General features: G+C 51.2%; 1 protein-coding gene across 2 annotated transcripts in view; it reads left to right on the forward strand.

The window, feature by feature from the left end:
• CTPS1 (CTP synthase 1) overlaps positions 1 to 11085 on the forward strand; it is a 30199-nt gene extending 19114 nt beyond the window's left edge. Inside the window, exons 10-19 of one of the 2 annotated variants that reach the window (XM_065873927.1) lie at positions 977 to 1065; positions 1888 to 1982; positions 2665 to 2727; positions 4588 to 4631; positions 5871 to 5967; positions 6907 to 6962; positions 7066 to 7162; positions 7719 to 7863; positions 8443 to 8534; positions 10209 to 11085. In XM_065873927.1, coding sequence (XP_065729999.1) covers positions 977 to 1065; positions 1888 to 1982; positions 2665 to 2727; positions 4588 to 4631; positions 5871 to 5967; positions 6907 to 6962; positions 7066 to 7162; positions 7719 to 7863; positions 8443 to 8527 — 771 coding nt within the window. In that variant the 3' untranslated portion in view covers positions 8528 to 8534; positions 10209 to 11085. Of the gene's footprint in view, positions 1 to 976; positions 1066 to 1887; positions 1983 to 2664; positions 2728 to 4587; positions 4632 to 5870; positions 5968 to 6906; positions 6963 to 7065; positions 7163 to 7718; positions 7864 to 8442; positions 8535 to 10208 lie in introns of those variants that run through there. The other variant, XM_065873936.1, reaches the window with a different exon arrangement.
• The last annotated feature ends 3391 nt before the right edge of the window (positions 11086 to 14476 follow it).

The following is a 14476-nucleotide window of genomic DNA, read 5'->3' on the forward strand; positions in this document are numbered from 1 at the left end:
GAGGGTGTGGGAGTGTAAACTGGTGCAGCTGCTTGAGGAAACAGTCTGGCGGTTTCATATGAAGGTAAACACACGCCTACTGTGTGTGACCCAGAAATCCCACTCCCAGATATTTACTCGAGAGAAATGAAAACATGTCCACCAAAAGAATCTATCTTTATACAAATGGACCAGTTAGTCATAACAGCCAAAATCTGGGGACAGCCCAGAAGTCCAGGACAAGTCGGTGGATAAACACGTCGTGTGGTGTATTCCTACAGTAGAAAAGTACCCAGCAGTAAAAAGGAATAAACTCCGTGGTGATACACAACAACACGGGTGAATCTCAGAGACATTGCACGGAGCTGAAGGCGGCAGACACAGAAGGCTGCACGCTGCATGGTTCCATTTGTCTGAAGTTCTAGAGGAGCTACAGCCTGCGGTGATGAAAGCAGAGCCAGGATTGTCTGAGGCAGGAAGCAGGGAGGACGGTGTTTGCAGGGGGCAGAGGGAACTGGCGGGGGGGGGGGGTGGTGACAGGAACTTTCTGGATCTTGATCAAAATGGTGGTCGTACCTTTGTGTGTGTGTGGGACAAAACTCATGAAGTGCACACTTAAAATGCTTGTGTTTCATTGTGTGTAAATTATACTTCAACACAGTTGAGAAAAGTGAGAAGTGACCCAGGGGGAAGATGGACTGGGGGAGACATCTTGAACAGAGAGGACTTCAGGGTCTGCGCTAGCGGACTGAGTGTAGAGCGGATGGACAGCCAGAGTTGGGAATTAAATGATTTGGGAAGGAAACTCATATTTTAAAATATAAGAAAGATCTTAAAGTTTATTTTAAAAAGATTAGTAAGTGTAAATACATTAAGGTTGTTTTTAAACTTTAGTTTAAAACTGGGAAAGGTGGAGCGTTGGTAATACTGTTTAGAAATGGTGAGCGCTCAGGAGTCACGAGGCTGCTGCTTTTCTCTCCGCTCTGGCCGCTCCCAGTACATAGATTCCACGGACCTGGAGCCGAGCACCTTGCAGGAGGAGCCCGTGCGCTACCACGAGGCCTGGCAGAAGCTGTGCAGCGCTCAGTAAGCAGAACTCGCTACCTTTGCTTTCCAGGGGTTTGGGGTTTGTCTTAATGAACCAAGTGCTGTGCTTTCTTGTGCTGGTGGTAGGTAATCGGCTTGTTTCAATGTCTTTTAATTGCTGAAAGGACTACGTACATACTGGATGACTAAAGCCTCACAAAAATATGGCTTATCAGTTTCATTAAATGTGAAGAAAACGAGTTCTCATTTTATTGATAATGTTTACTGAATGCATCCGTGGATAAGGCTTATTATTTAAAGGTGTTTCACCCAGAACATTTGCTGAGTACCTGTCAGTCGAGTCTCATAAATAGTTCGTTTTGGGCAGCTCTTGTCTACAATAGTAAAAAATCAAGCCTGAATATCTAGTTCACTAGAACAGCTGAATCTTACGGAGCCATACAGCCATGGTCAGTGTGGCATGCCGAACTGACCAGCAGAGGCCCCCTTCCTACTCAGGGGGAGCACTTCAAGCCAAGAGGTAAAAAAAAAATTGCAAACTTAAGGCAAGAATCCCTACCTGGGACAGATACTGTGCAGAGGTGGTATTACAATTATGTACAACATCTTTTTTTTTTTTTTTTTTCTTAACTGGTTATAAGCATTTTCTGATGTTAGTAAGAAAGTGGATGGTTTTGTGTGCATTTTCTAAGTCCATAGTGTTTCTGCACAGCTCATTGGCAGTGTTGAAATCACAGTCCTAGCCCCAGCAGCCAAGTGTGTGGAGTGACTTCATGGCACCAGTGTCTTGGAAGTGACTCCTTGGAGGGTTATTGTGAGCTGGACTGGAAAGGGGTGCTTGTGGTATGCTCTCTTGCACAGTGGGGTGCTGGTTCCAGGAGGATTTGGTGTCCGAGGGACTGAAGGAAAAATCCAAGCGATCTCCTGGGCTCGGAAACAGAAGAAGCCTTTTTTGGGTAAGGAGTAGGAAAGCCAAGAAAAGGTGCCCGTGGGAGCCTGTAAATAAAACGGAGATCATCGAAACCAAACATAGATGCCATCTTTCCAGATAGCAACTCAAGTATAGGCCTTTTTGGTTCTGTTTTTTGAGAAATTCCAACTGGTCTTTAAAAGGAAAATTTTAAGCTTTAGCTCCACGTGGCTGTCATGGAATTTTGAGAGAATGAAATAGCAATTAGGAAATCTTGTCCATTTACTGAACCCAGCTGTTTGGCAGGACATGTGAGACTGCGTTTTATATGCTTATTTGGAACACCAGCTGTCTAATTGGGCAGAATGATTTTGGATGCTTCCTGGTGCTGTAAATTTTAGTCATTTCCAACACGACCAATCGTAACTGGGAACTTAATGAGAGAGGGTAAGAAGACTTGAATTTTAAAGTACTGAAGAGAATATTATTTATTTCTAAAATCGCATGACTTCTGAAACCTGGAATCATCATATACTCTTAGACCCCGTTTTTGAAATCTGGTACAGATAAAACATAGCAGGGGGTTGCATGTTTGTAGCAGGGAATTACGAGAGTTTGTAATTGGAATTCTGGGAACAATCAGGACACCAGGTCCACGTAGGCGGGTTGGAAATGTGGGAACTGACTTTTCAATGGAGTTTCATGTGTTTTTCCCCTCCACCTGCAAGGCGTGTGCTTAGGAATGCAGTTGGCAGTGGTTGAATTTTCAAGAAATGTGCTGGGATGGCAAGGTAAGTAAGTGTCTACTTAAAAATTTGTTAAATTCTCACTTCAGTGTTTCTGGCAGCTGTCGGGTGAGGGGGAGCCATGGAGGCCAGGCCTGGTTTCTCAGTACCTCGCAGATGCAGCTAGGGGAGCTGCTGAATTTACTGAGGGAAAGCGCTGTCCTCCAAGGGAACCGCCAACCACCGGAGGAGGGAACACAGCTGAGCAAGTCGCCTGGCTCCGCCCCTGCAGCTGCTGCTCTGGCGATGCCCGCACTCCTGTCATCACGGCCACCGTCCCTGAGCTGGTGTCCGGCAAGGAAACTAACTCTGGCTGGTGTGAGGCTGTGTGGTTATTATGAACTTGGGTGCTGGAGCTGGTCAGACCTGGGCTCAGATTTTGACTTTATCACTCAGGATGGGTGATTTTAGGCAAGTTACTTACTTAGTCTTTCTGGACCTCTGTTTCTTCTGTAAGATGGGGGTCATAGTGGTACCTACCTCACATGGTTGTAGGAATTGAATGAAATAATGCCTATAAATAGTCCCAGCACGGTGCCTGGCACTTGGGGAATACTCACTAATATTGGCGCCACGCCTCACGGACTGTATTACTGCGTCCAGACTGAGAACTCAGTGGTTTCCTGTTTCTCAGCACTCTTGGGGTTGAGTGGACTGGCTGTGTGGTTTTCTGCTCCACGTGGTGTGTCCGAGCTTGTCCTGTCCAGCGGGGACAGGGGTTTGGTCTCATCGTTCACTAATTCAGCTGAGCTTCTTCACAGCGTGGCGACTGCCTGGCTCCTGAAATGACAGGCTTGCTCTGCCGGCTTTTACCGAGGCTGCTCGTGTCCCACGGCCGAGCCCAGCCAGCGGGGCAGCGGGCCATACACGGCGTGAGCCCTGGGAGGCAGTGGCCCCATCGGGGCCGCCAAGGGAAGGGCCTGCTACAGGACCCTTATGAGCTCTAAGAAAACTCAGCGGAGCAACCCGAGGAATAGAAAGACCGCCCAGCTTGACCAGTATGATTCCCTGTGCCCAGCTGACCGTTAGGGCTGGGTTCACGTCACGTTTTTCACAGTAACCCCAAGGGAACGGTGGCTCAGTCCTGTAGGCATCATGCTCCCTGGTGCTGGCTTCTGAGCTCCTGGCAGGCACGGTCCTACCACCCGCCACCCTAGAGGTGGCCCTCGGGCACCCTGGACCCCTTCGCAGCCATGGTCTCCTGCTGCTGCACCCACTGGGGTCCCCGGGTGGATGAGTGACCTGGTGATGAGCTGACTCGCATCTGAGGCCTGGCCCTCGTGTAGGCCCCAGAGGGGAACGATGTCCCGCGTGTCGCACAGAATGAGAAAGCAGGTGCGCAGTGCCAGGGACTTGGTTCTTTCCCTCTTAGTCTTCAGTGGTTTCCCTTATGGGTAGTCGGTAAATTCAGTAAAGGATAGAAAGGTTAATTTTTGATTTAGCTCTTGAGTGGGGCTGTTGGGTAGTGCTGAGGATGAAAGAAATGAAGAAACGGTGTTTGCCCGTTGAGGAGAGAGACAGTCTGAGACGAGAAGTGAAAAGACCGAGACAACAATATAAGCCGTCAAAAGGATGCACTGTCTAAATAAGGATTTGGAGGTTGTGCCGTCGGTCTTGGCTTTCCGATTGCCCCACTTTGTGCAGCTTGACTTCCCAGAGAGCTACAGGTTTAATGGGAAAAAATTCACCTGTGTTCGTGTGTCGAGTATCTTATATCTTAAAAATGTCATCCCTGGTTTTGGTTCTAATCACTGAATAGCTTTAAACTGAGGAGGGAAATTGTGATTTAGAGCTTAGGAATGAAACTTTAAAAAAAATCAGTTTTGTTGTAACTATTTTTATAACAAAGGTATTTTGGTTTCTCAGATGCCAATTCTACGGAGTTTGACCCTAACACCAATCATCCCGTGGTGAGTCCAGTGTCTGGAGCGTCTGGAAGGGGGTGAAGGGGCGTCGATGAAAGCGATTCAGGGTTGGAGGTGGGAAATGAGACCACTGGGTTCATTCCAAAGAACCCTGAGGTCCCGCGCTTTCAGACGTCCCAGATAGGGAGAACTTTTATTTTTCATCGTGTAGTCTCTCACTACTCCTCCCAGTCTGCCACAGAAAGTTTTTAAGACAGGTGCCACTGCAGGCTGATTAAAGTAATTCTCCACCCCTGCCCTCCTACCTCCCAGGAGCACTTTAGAACAATACTGACATGAGACACTTAGGCAGGCACTTATCATGTACCAGGCACCGTGCTCACTGCTTTGTATATATTAATTCACTTAATCCCCAACAACCCTCCGAGATGGGTGTTTTTTTAAAGAACTGCTGGAATTTAGTACTGATTGTTTGACGTAGGGCCCGAGCCCTAGGAGGCTGGCATTCCTCGTGTTATGTCTCCCATCAGAGGAATGTGGTTCAGTTGGGGACAGACAATGCCTTTATTCATCTTTGAATCCCCAGCCCAGGCGTGACAGGCCTGTTCTTGATACTGGGGATGTTGTGATAAACAAGGTGGACAAGACTCTTGACCTCAGGGCACTTGAAGAGCATTAGTATGTATTTATTGAGCTGAAATTGAACTTTGCTAATACTCAGACCTCGGGAAGAAAAGAGCAGAGGTTTTGAAGCGTGGGACCCTGGGGAGGTAGGGGAGCACAGAGAAGGTCTCCCAGGTCAGAAGGTGCTCGGGGGAGCGGGCAGTGGGCTGGGCTGTCACAGCTGGGGGGCCTCGGCCTCCGCGTCCCACAGATGTTCACCAAACTCTCCTGGTTCACAGCCAACCCCAGATGAGCATCCCTTTCCTCTGAGCAGCTGTCAGTCTAGTGGAGGAAACGTGTGCGCACATGTCTGGTTTGGTATCCACGCTGCTGTGTTAGTCTTTATTAGAACAGGCACTTAGGATCCAAAGTGTCGGGGCAGGAACGGCCAGGGGAGGGGGCAGCTGTGTCTGGTCCTGCGGCTCAGGAGGACGGGCTGAGGATTAAACACTTAGCCAACAAAGGTTTAAGAATGATCACTGGGAGGCCTTTTCCTCTGCAAGTGTCGCTTCTGAGGAAAGGCTGGGCCCCCTCACGGGCTCACATCGCTCGGTGCGGACGGTCTGTCTCCTAACCGAAGCAGGGTTTGGTAGCACATGTTTGTTTTTGGAACGTCTCCAGGTCATAGACATGCCAGAACACAACCCTGGCCAGATGGGCGGAACCATGAGGCTGGGCAAGAGGAGAACCCTGTTCCAGACCACGAACTCTGTCATGAGTAAGAGCTGCCTCCCACGGGCCCAGCCTGTGGCTGGCACGTCCAGAACACACGTCTTGGTGCTGTGGCCAGGCTGGCGTTTTTGGTTTTGTTCTTACTCTTGAAGTTCTTTTTTCCTCTCCTGGTGACACTCCTTAGGATGCACTGTAGTGGCCAGAGAAAGCACTGTGGCTCTTAGAGAGGCCACGGCAGTACAGCCGGGGACCGGGGCCTTCGGGCGCGGACCCCTCAGCAGAACGAGACGGTTAGGTGAAGTCCGCTGCAGCCTTAACTCTCCTGTCCTGTCAGGTGAGACTGCTGATCTCGGTGACTTTTGTCCCACAGAAATGGCAGTCTCATCCGGTTCAACCCAAATAGATTTTATTCTACAAGTACTAATATATGCCAAAGACGCGGGGGAAATTTGAGGAGGAAAATACTTAAAAGAACTCGATTGGATTTTCTTTTCTTCCCACTGGGAAAACTGTCATTGTTGGCAGGGCACCCGTGCATCTGTCTGGGGCTTGGAGGCACCGTAGTTTGCATCACTTGAGCAGGTGGTCGTCCAGTCCTCCGGCTCTAACGTCCTGTGGTTTGGGGGTCTCACCTGGCTCAGGGAAGACACCCGCTGGCACGGGCCGCGCTGGGTCCCCAGGCACAGCAGGTGCCGTGCGGCTTTGGGTGCCGCCAGAGCGCTTTGTGCCTCTGTAGTCACGTGTGAGAGGTGGTGGTGAAAGTCTGTTTCTGTTAGTTTCCCTTGGTTGCAAAGAGTCAAGGCCCAAGAGTTAGTGTGAACGGTGCTGCTAGAGCAGGCGGTGGGGTCGGTAGGAGAGTCATAGAAATGACCTTCAAAGGGCCTGGCCGGGTAGGATGAGAAGCAACCCGGGAAGCTAGATGTGGTTGTGAATAGCCTCCTTTGTGAACTCGGAAGCCTTTACGCCAGCCTGCTTCTTTTGCCAGGGAAACTCTACGGAGATGCAGATTACCTGGAAGAGAGGCACCGCCACAGATTTGAGGTGAGGATTTGAGCTCTGTGACCTTCCACGTTTTCTCCTTTCTGTTACGCCGGAAACGCAGTCAGCTGAGAGCCCAGCAAGATTGTTCTTCATGCCTCGACAGGTGAATCCAGTCTTGAAAAAGAGTTTGGAGGAGCAAGGCTTGAAGTTTGTTGGCCAAGATGTTGAAGGAGAGAGAATGGAAATCGTGGAGTTGGAAGGTGATCGCTTGGGCCGTTGTGTTTAGTGGGGAACTTAGTCAGGCTTTCTTGGCATGTGGGGAGAACACAGCAGTATAAGTTGTTGTCCTTGACCTAACCACATCAGGCAGCGGCGCTGTCTGGGGGTCTTGGTGAGCGAGGTCCTGGGGCCCCGGGAGGCTCACCCTTGCGCTGCAGCCTTGCCATTTGACCTCTGGCTTCAGGTCCTCGTTCTCCAGAATGAGAGCTTGGACTTGGTTCTCAAGCCTAATCTCACGTGACCTGCAGGACTCAATCCCGCGCAAGTCAGGGAGCTGGGGGTGGGGGGGCGTGGCGAGGGGAAGGGTGGCAGGAACCTGGAGAGGAGGCGCCTTTGGCCACAGGGTGACAGCGTGCAGGTGGGAGAGCATCGGTTCTCCCGTGCTTTGGGGTTGCCTCTACCCAGGCTCCCAATAAGTTGTTTTCAAATCGTTTTAGGGTCTGCAGAAACGTGGAGCATTTAACCAGATTTTTTCCCCATCTTTCACATGTTATGCAGACACACAGTGAAGCTGGTTCTTTCGCATTTCTGTTTCAGATCATCCCTTTTTCGTTGGAGTTCAGTATCACCCTGAGTTCCTGTCCAGACCTATCAAGCCTTCCCCACCGTACTTTGGCCTCCTCCTGGCCTCCGTGGGGAGGCTCCCACATTACCTCCAGAAAGGCTGCAGGCTCTCGCCCAGGTGGGGTTACGCTCCCTTAGTCCCTCGAGTGGTCACTGATGCCTCCCAGCGGGCCATCATCACACCATCAGTGATGAGCAAAGCCACAGGAACGGGGAGCCTTGCTGGGGCACTTCTCATGCTGACACGCAAGCTTCCTCTCCTTCTCTGGGGTTTTCTCAGGCTGCTTCTGTGCCACCCCTGGCCTTCCCCAGCCACCCGGCATGGGGGCCAGGTCTCCCCCTCTGCAGCTTCTGGCGCCACGATCACATCCGGGACCCTGTGGTCCGTGGGGAACTGTGTTTCTTCATCGGGGTGTCGGCCACAGCCTGGGTGGATTTCATGCCCTACTGCTACCTTTATCTGGAGCCAGTCGGTTACCCTGTCTTGGTGGTTAGGGCATCATGACTGAAGTATAAAGCGAATGTGTATCTTTAACAAGAAGAAGAAAATGGCTCTGCAGCTTTCTGCTCAATATATAATGCCTCTGATTTCTGCTGTGTGCAGACAAGCATCCCTGTGGTGGTGGTGGCTATAGAATGAGGGAAGTGAAGCGAGTGTTTGGTGGGAGCTGATGGATAAACCATCTGAATTCTACAGGGACACCTACAGTGACAGAAGTGGGAGCAGCTCCCCTGACTCTGAAATCACTGAACTGAAGTTTCCATCAATAAATCATGACTGATGGTAACGTAAGTGATATTTTTAAGCTTTAGTTTTACTTTGTTTTCAATGGTGATAACAATAGAATTGTAAGGATATCATGAAAGTTTAGTGTTGAAAATTTTCATCTGCCAGAGGATGTAAGTGGTCAGGTCAGCGTGGGCATCAAATGGGTGAGACCCCCCACCCCCACCCCGCCCCAGTTACAGTACATCTACCCACCCTGCTTTGGGGACTCCAGCAGGGGGACACCAGGCACGGGGCAATTGTCTCCTTGCCGATTGCTACATTCAGGTGCCAACCTGACCAAATTTGGGGGAACTGGATTCTTAGAGCCATGTTATTTCATGTAGCCGTAAGCTTGGAGATCTTGAAGGAGGTGACAGGTATGAAAACATAGTGTCATTTCTGCAGACCCTCAAGCTTGCACCAGGAAGTGCTTTATTTTTAAAAGTAGTTTTATTTTTTGTTTTTTGTTTTTGGCTGCATTGGGTCTTGGTTGCTGCGCACGGGCTTTCTCTAGTTGTGGTGAGCGGGGGCTACTCTTCGTTGTGGTGCGCGGGCTTCTCATTGCGGTGGCTTCTCTTGTTGCAGAGCACGGGCTCTAGGCCCGTGGGCTTCAGTAGTTGCGGCATGCAGGCTCAGTCATTGTGGCGCACGGGCTTAGTTGCTCTGCAGCATGCGGGATCTTCCCGGACCAGGGATCAAACGCATGTCCCCTGCATTGGCAGGCGGATTCTTAAGCACTGTGCCACCAAGGAAGCCCCAGAAGTGCTTTAAAACCAATACATACAACACTTGTGTGTTGACTGCCGCTTATTCTTCAAATCCTTTAAAATCGGAGCAGTTATTGAACAAACTTGGAATATTTGTCTTTTGGGACCACGTAAGTTTATAAAGTGCAGTATCTGTGGGCGACTGCCGAGCATTGTATAAATTCCCATTAAGGTAACTGAGCGAACTGTCGGCAGAAATATACACTCAGAAGGGGGCTGGGGCATCAGCCGGGACTCTGTGGGGTCCAAGGGAGAACCAGGGATGTGGGGGTCCCCCCCACAGGTAAGATGAGCTCCTGCCTCAGGCACGGGCAGGTAACCCCCCTGAATCCTGCACAGCTTGCCTTCTCCACCAGGGGGCCTCTTCACTCGCAGGTCTGCTCTCACGGTCCCATGGCCCCTAGCTGCCTGGCCTGTGATAAGCTTAGTCGGGTGGGCGACGTGAAAAGTAGGTCTAAATCAGGAGGAGGGCATTGGTTGCCTGCTCTGCCAGGTCAGCATTTAGCACTGATGTACTCATTAATCTTCACCAGATAGTTTGCTGTAGGCAGTTTGATAGTCTAAGTAACTGCAGTGGAGAGAAAGGAAACTTTGTAGCAGTAAAGGGGTAGATATTTGGTCAATGATATGGAATTTCTAACTGCCTCCCCTGGAGCATGTATTCTCTGTCAGTGGCACTGTTAAGAGCCTGGTGCTGTGGAGAAGAACACTTGTATTGGGGTAGAGGTGGAGTCCACGTAAGATCTTGAAAATGTATAATTCCATAGGAATCAGAAATTTAGCTTCTCATTCATGTTAGGCTCCTACTACGACCGGTCCTCGATGAAAACCAGGCATAGTTTACCATAGCAGCTGACTACAAATCCTAACTTCTTTTACTTTAACATACATCATATAATTGCTCAATTTTTTTCTTTTTTTAAACAGGGATGATTCTTGAAGAGAGCCTTTGGACTTCAGGAGTTTACAGCTTTGATTTTACATTCAGCTTTTGACACTTCCTTTAAATTATGTTTTTATTAAGATGATTTTATTTTGAGGGAAGGTATTTGTGACTTGCATGTCCCGCCGTGTGTCCCGGCTCCCGCACGCTGTGTGGACCGGTGTCCCACACTCTCCTTTGCGGTCCTCCAGCCTCGGGCGAGAAGCAGGACATCTGGGCGGAGCGGGTGATGGCCGGGTGCCAGGGGAGCCCATCGGTCACCGCGCTTCTCCAGCCACCTTGCGTCACTGTGGCTTCGAGCGTGTAGCTGTTCCTTCCCCCGATGCCGAGGCCATTATAAAAGGTGGACCGTGCGGCCTGTGTGGGCAGAGAGGGGTGAGTCCAGCTGGTGCTCACAACCCAGTGCTGGAACCCGAGGGCACTGCTTGAGCAAGAGCCGTGAAACCAGAAACAGAGTTGGCTCTGCCCTGTGCTGGAGGACTCGTTGTCCAAAAGGACGGTCAGTTTGGCGTCACACAGAACGGCAAGAACTCTCTCTCTGAAGTCTGAGTTTAGAATCCACGTCCTCTTTAGAAGCCGCGCTTCTCGGGAATCACTCCTTGCATCAAGGGGTCACTTAACAAAGAATCTTTTGGGGAAACTGCCTCTAAACCCCTCTCATATGGGGTTTTGCTCGAGGGAACTTGACAGCTTTGCTCAAGGGGACTTTTGCTTTCCAGGATGGTGTTACTACGGTTGAAATGCAATGTATGAAAAGCTATTTTCTTAATGTGGTATAACGACAGGCAGAGCTGCGTGCCCATTATATCCTGGCTGGACTCGGTGTATACTCTAACTTAAGAAATAAATAACGCAGAGCAAGAGACACACTTTGTTTGGAATGCTTGTGTCGCAGCCGGGTGGGCGCCGTCTGAGTGCGGGGCCGGCGTGTGTGCGTCCCCTGAGCCGTCAGTGCTGGGCTGTCCTCCCGGGGAGCAGTAGCTGAGGTGGGTGATCTGATTGTTTAAAAGCTAAGAGAGGAGCCTTTCTTTTTAATAGGAACCAGAATTTTCCAGAGAGGCTTCAAATTTAGGTTCTCAGCATGTAGAGGAACAAAGAAGCCTCACCGCCCCGTCCGCTCCCCGGCAGCCCTCCTGCACCCAGGCCTTCCGATTTCAGGTCATCGGCCTCGCTGGTTTTTCCTCCACAGTGAAATTCGAGATACTGAATCCACGCTCCTTGTGGCACGTTGGCAACGTTGGGACCACCTGCCCGTGAGCCAGCTCCTCTGCAAAGTGTGTCTGAGGCCGAGGCTCAGGGCTCGGGCCGGGCTGTTTGTCAACGGTCGGCAGGCTTTGCTGGTTTTCATTTGGAAAGGGGGTGTTGGGAGAAAAATGTTTCTCACCATTTGGAGCAGGCCTTCCATCAGAGAGACCCAGAAAGGAGGCGGGCTCCCTCTTGTCCCTCCGTGCACTGGTCCAAGGCCACCATCACGGCTGAGGCCCCAAAGCCCGTGTGAGAACACCGCTTCCTGACCCAGGGCAACCCAGCTGCCTCTGTCCGTGTTTCTCACGGGCTGAGTTACAATGTCTTCACTTACAGAGGCCTTCATACTTGTTTGGGTGCTTTGAATGTGGCTGACTGGGTGAATTCTAACCCCTTCTCCCATCTGGTGGTCCCATCAGACAGTCTTCAGTCATTTTTATAAAAGCCATTCCCCAAACTGAGGACTCTTAGGCCTGCTGGTGACAGCAGCTCCCTACGACTGTGGGTAGTTTTCAAAGCCTCACAGGGTCAGCTGTGCCCGCCCCTGCTTGGAGAAGGCCTCCGCTGACTGGTTGTGAAGTGCTGGCTGCTTGCATAACCTTTCTAGAAAAGGGAACCCCCGCCCCCCAGGATGGCTCTCCAGGGGCTGCAAAGCCCGGCCAGCCTACCACCCTGGCTGTGGAGACAGGGCAGTAGCAGGGGCGAGGGCTGAAGCCGAGACTGCACGGAGGGTGGCCTTCAAGCCCGGTGTTGGCTGCCCAGTGCCCGGAGGCTTCTCTTTGGGGAGTAAGCCTGGCCAAGTCCCCCCACCCTTCTCTTCAGCACTGGTGATTCGGACGGGTTCTGCCTTTGTAGAGCACCTCCGCGGGCCGCGGTGCCTGGGCATCCATGCGCCTGGCCCGAGGGGGGCGCTCAGCAGCGGGTCCCCTCTGACCTCTCGAGCTGCTCATCCTCTGTGCAGTTTTGTTTTTTTTTTTTTTTGTAATTTTACTTATTTATTTATTTAATTTATGGCTGCGTTGGGTCTTCATTGCTGTATGTGGGCTTTCTCTAGTTGTGGCGAGCGGAGACTACTCTTCGTTGCGACGTGCGGGCTTCTCATTGTCGTGGCTTCTCGTTGCGGAGTACTGGCTCTAGGCGCGCAGGCTTCAGTAGTTGTGGCACGTGGGCTCAGTAGTTGTGGCTTGCGGGCTCTAGAGCACAGGCTCAGTAGTTGTGGTGCATGGGCTTAGTTGTTCCGCAGCATGTGAGATCTTCCTGGACCAGGGCTCGAACCCGTGTCTCCTTCATTGGCAGGCGGATTCTTAACCACTGCTCCACCAGGGAAGCCCCTCTGTGCAGTTCTTAAGTGGCTTCTGAGAAGCTGGCTCAGGCCCTAAGGTCAGTGGCCCCGAGCAGTTCAGTGGGCTGGTAATCCATCATGAGATGGGCATCCATTACCACCTTAGGTCCCTATAACCAGTGTGTTTGGTAAATGGGAAAACCAAGTTTCAGAGCAGTTGTGATTGGCCCACGAGGGGTCTTCTGTTGTCTACTCCATGGATGTGGCCAAGGACCTCTAGGCTGGGGGAGGGAGAGGGGATCACTGAAGTGTGTTCCATGGACCCCCAGTCCTGTGAAATACCCTCTTCGACAAAGTTTCATGGTTTTCTAGTGCCTCAGGCCCCAAATTTAGGAGTATCCTTGATTCTTTCATCAGCAAATATTTACTGGGTATCTGCCACATGCCAGCTATGTTTTAGTTTCTAAACTTAAAGCAGTGGACAAAACAGACCAAAGTCCCTGTCCCCATTAGCATGCATTCTAGTGAGGAGGAAACAACAAATAAAAGCTACAGTGTGACTGACAGGTGCTCTGCAGAAAGAAAAAGATGGAAGCAGGGAAGAAGAGAGTAATTTGCAATAGAATGGGTAGGGAGGTTCCTTTCCTCTCCACTTGAGGGTGGAGCATTCCAGGCATTGGAAGCAGCCAGTGCAAAGGCCCTGAGGCCGGTGTACTCATGAAACAAGTTGGTCAGTGTAGCTGGAATGCAGTAGCAAGAGGCAGGAGGCCTTGAGGGCAGGTGAGCCAGGTCAGGGGGGGATTGTGTAGACTGTTATTTGGGCTTTGCTCTTGATGAGATGGCGAGCTCTTGGAGGTCTTTGAGCCCAGGCATGTTCTAGAAAGAACCATTCTTGCCCGGGTGCAGATGTTGGCTTTATAGGGCCTCTGGCTCCACTGGTGGAGATGACAGGGGAAATGGCCAGAGCAGGAATCCTCTCCAGTGGCTGGAGGGTGCATGGAATGGAAGTCAGACCCTCCCTGTGCAGGTGTTGGTGTGTGCTGGAGAGAAGCAGGGTGCCAGCTGTCCCCTGTTGTCCTGTAGATGAAGAAACTGAAGCAGGAGTATTGTGATTTGCCCTAAGGTACCAGTCTTCAAGGCGGAGATGGACTGGGACCCAACCATCCAGGCTCCTTACCCCACAGCTTTGTAGGGGGAGGAACTCAGGGCCCCCTGGACAGAAATGGCCTGGGCATGGGACTCTACCCAGCTGCATCCAACCAGCCAAGCGTTCTAGAAAGAACCATTCTTGCCTGGGGGCATGTGATTTATTACAGAGCTTTGACAGTCCCAAATCCCAGCAAGCCAGGGGTGGGTCTGCAGGGTGGCCTGTCCACCCTGTAACCGCAGTTATCAATGTACTTTGCCATCTGCAGAGGGGCTTTCCCAAGGTGACAAGTCCCTATCTGGACCTGCCTAGCCAACGGGAGTCAGTCAGAGACCCAGAGGGACGGTCCCTTACAGCTCAGCCCAAGGAGAGCGCTGGCCAAGTTTTTACACGTTCTTTCTGAAAGTAAGTTGCCTTGGGGATCGTGCTAAGCGCAACTCCTCAGCTACACAGATCGGGGTCTGCTCAGGACTGACACCACGTGGGGACCAGCCCGTGTGAGCGCACTGTTGTAGGAGGAGCCAGCAAGTGCAGAGCTCCCATCCACCTCTGAGCAACCCAGACTGGTTTTACTGGGG

Source organism: Phocoena phocoena, chromosome 1, assembly GCF_963924675.1.
Source record: "Phocoena phocoena chromosome 1, mPhoPho1.1, whole genome shotgun sequence".
Lineage (NCBI taxonomy): Eukaryota > Metazoa > Chordata > Mammalia > Artiodactyla > Phocoenidae > Phocoena > Phocoena phocoena.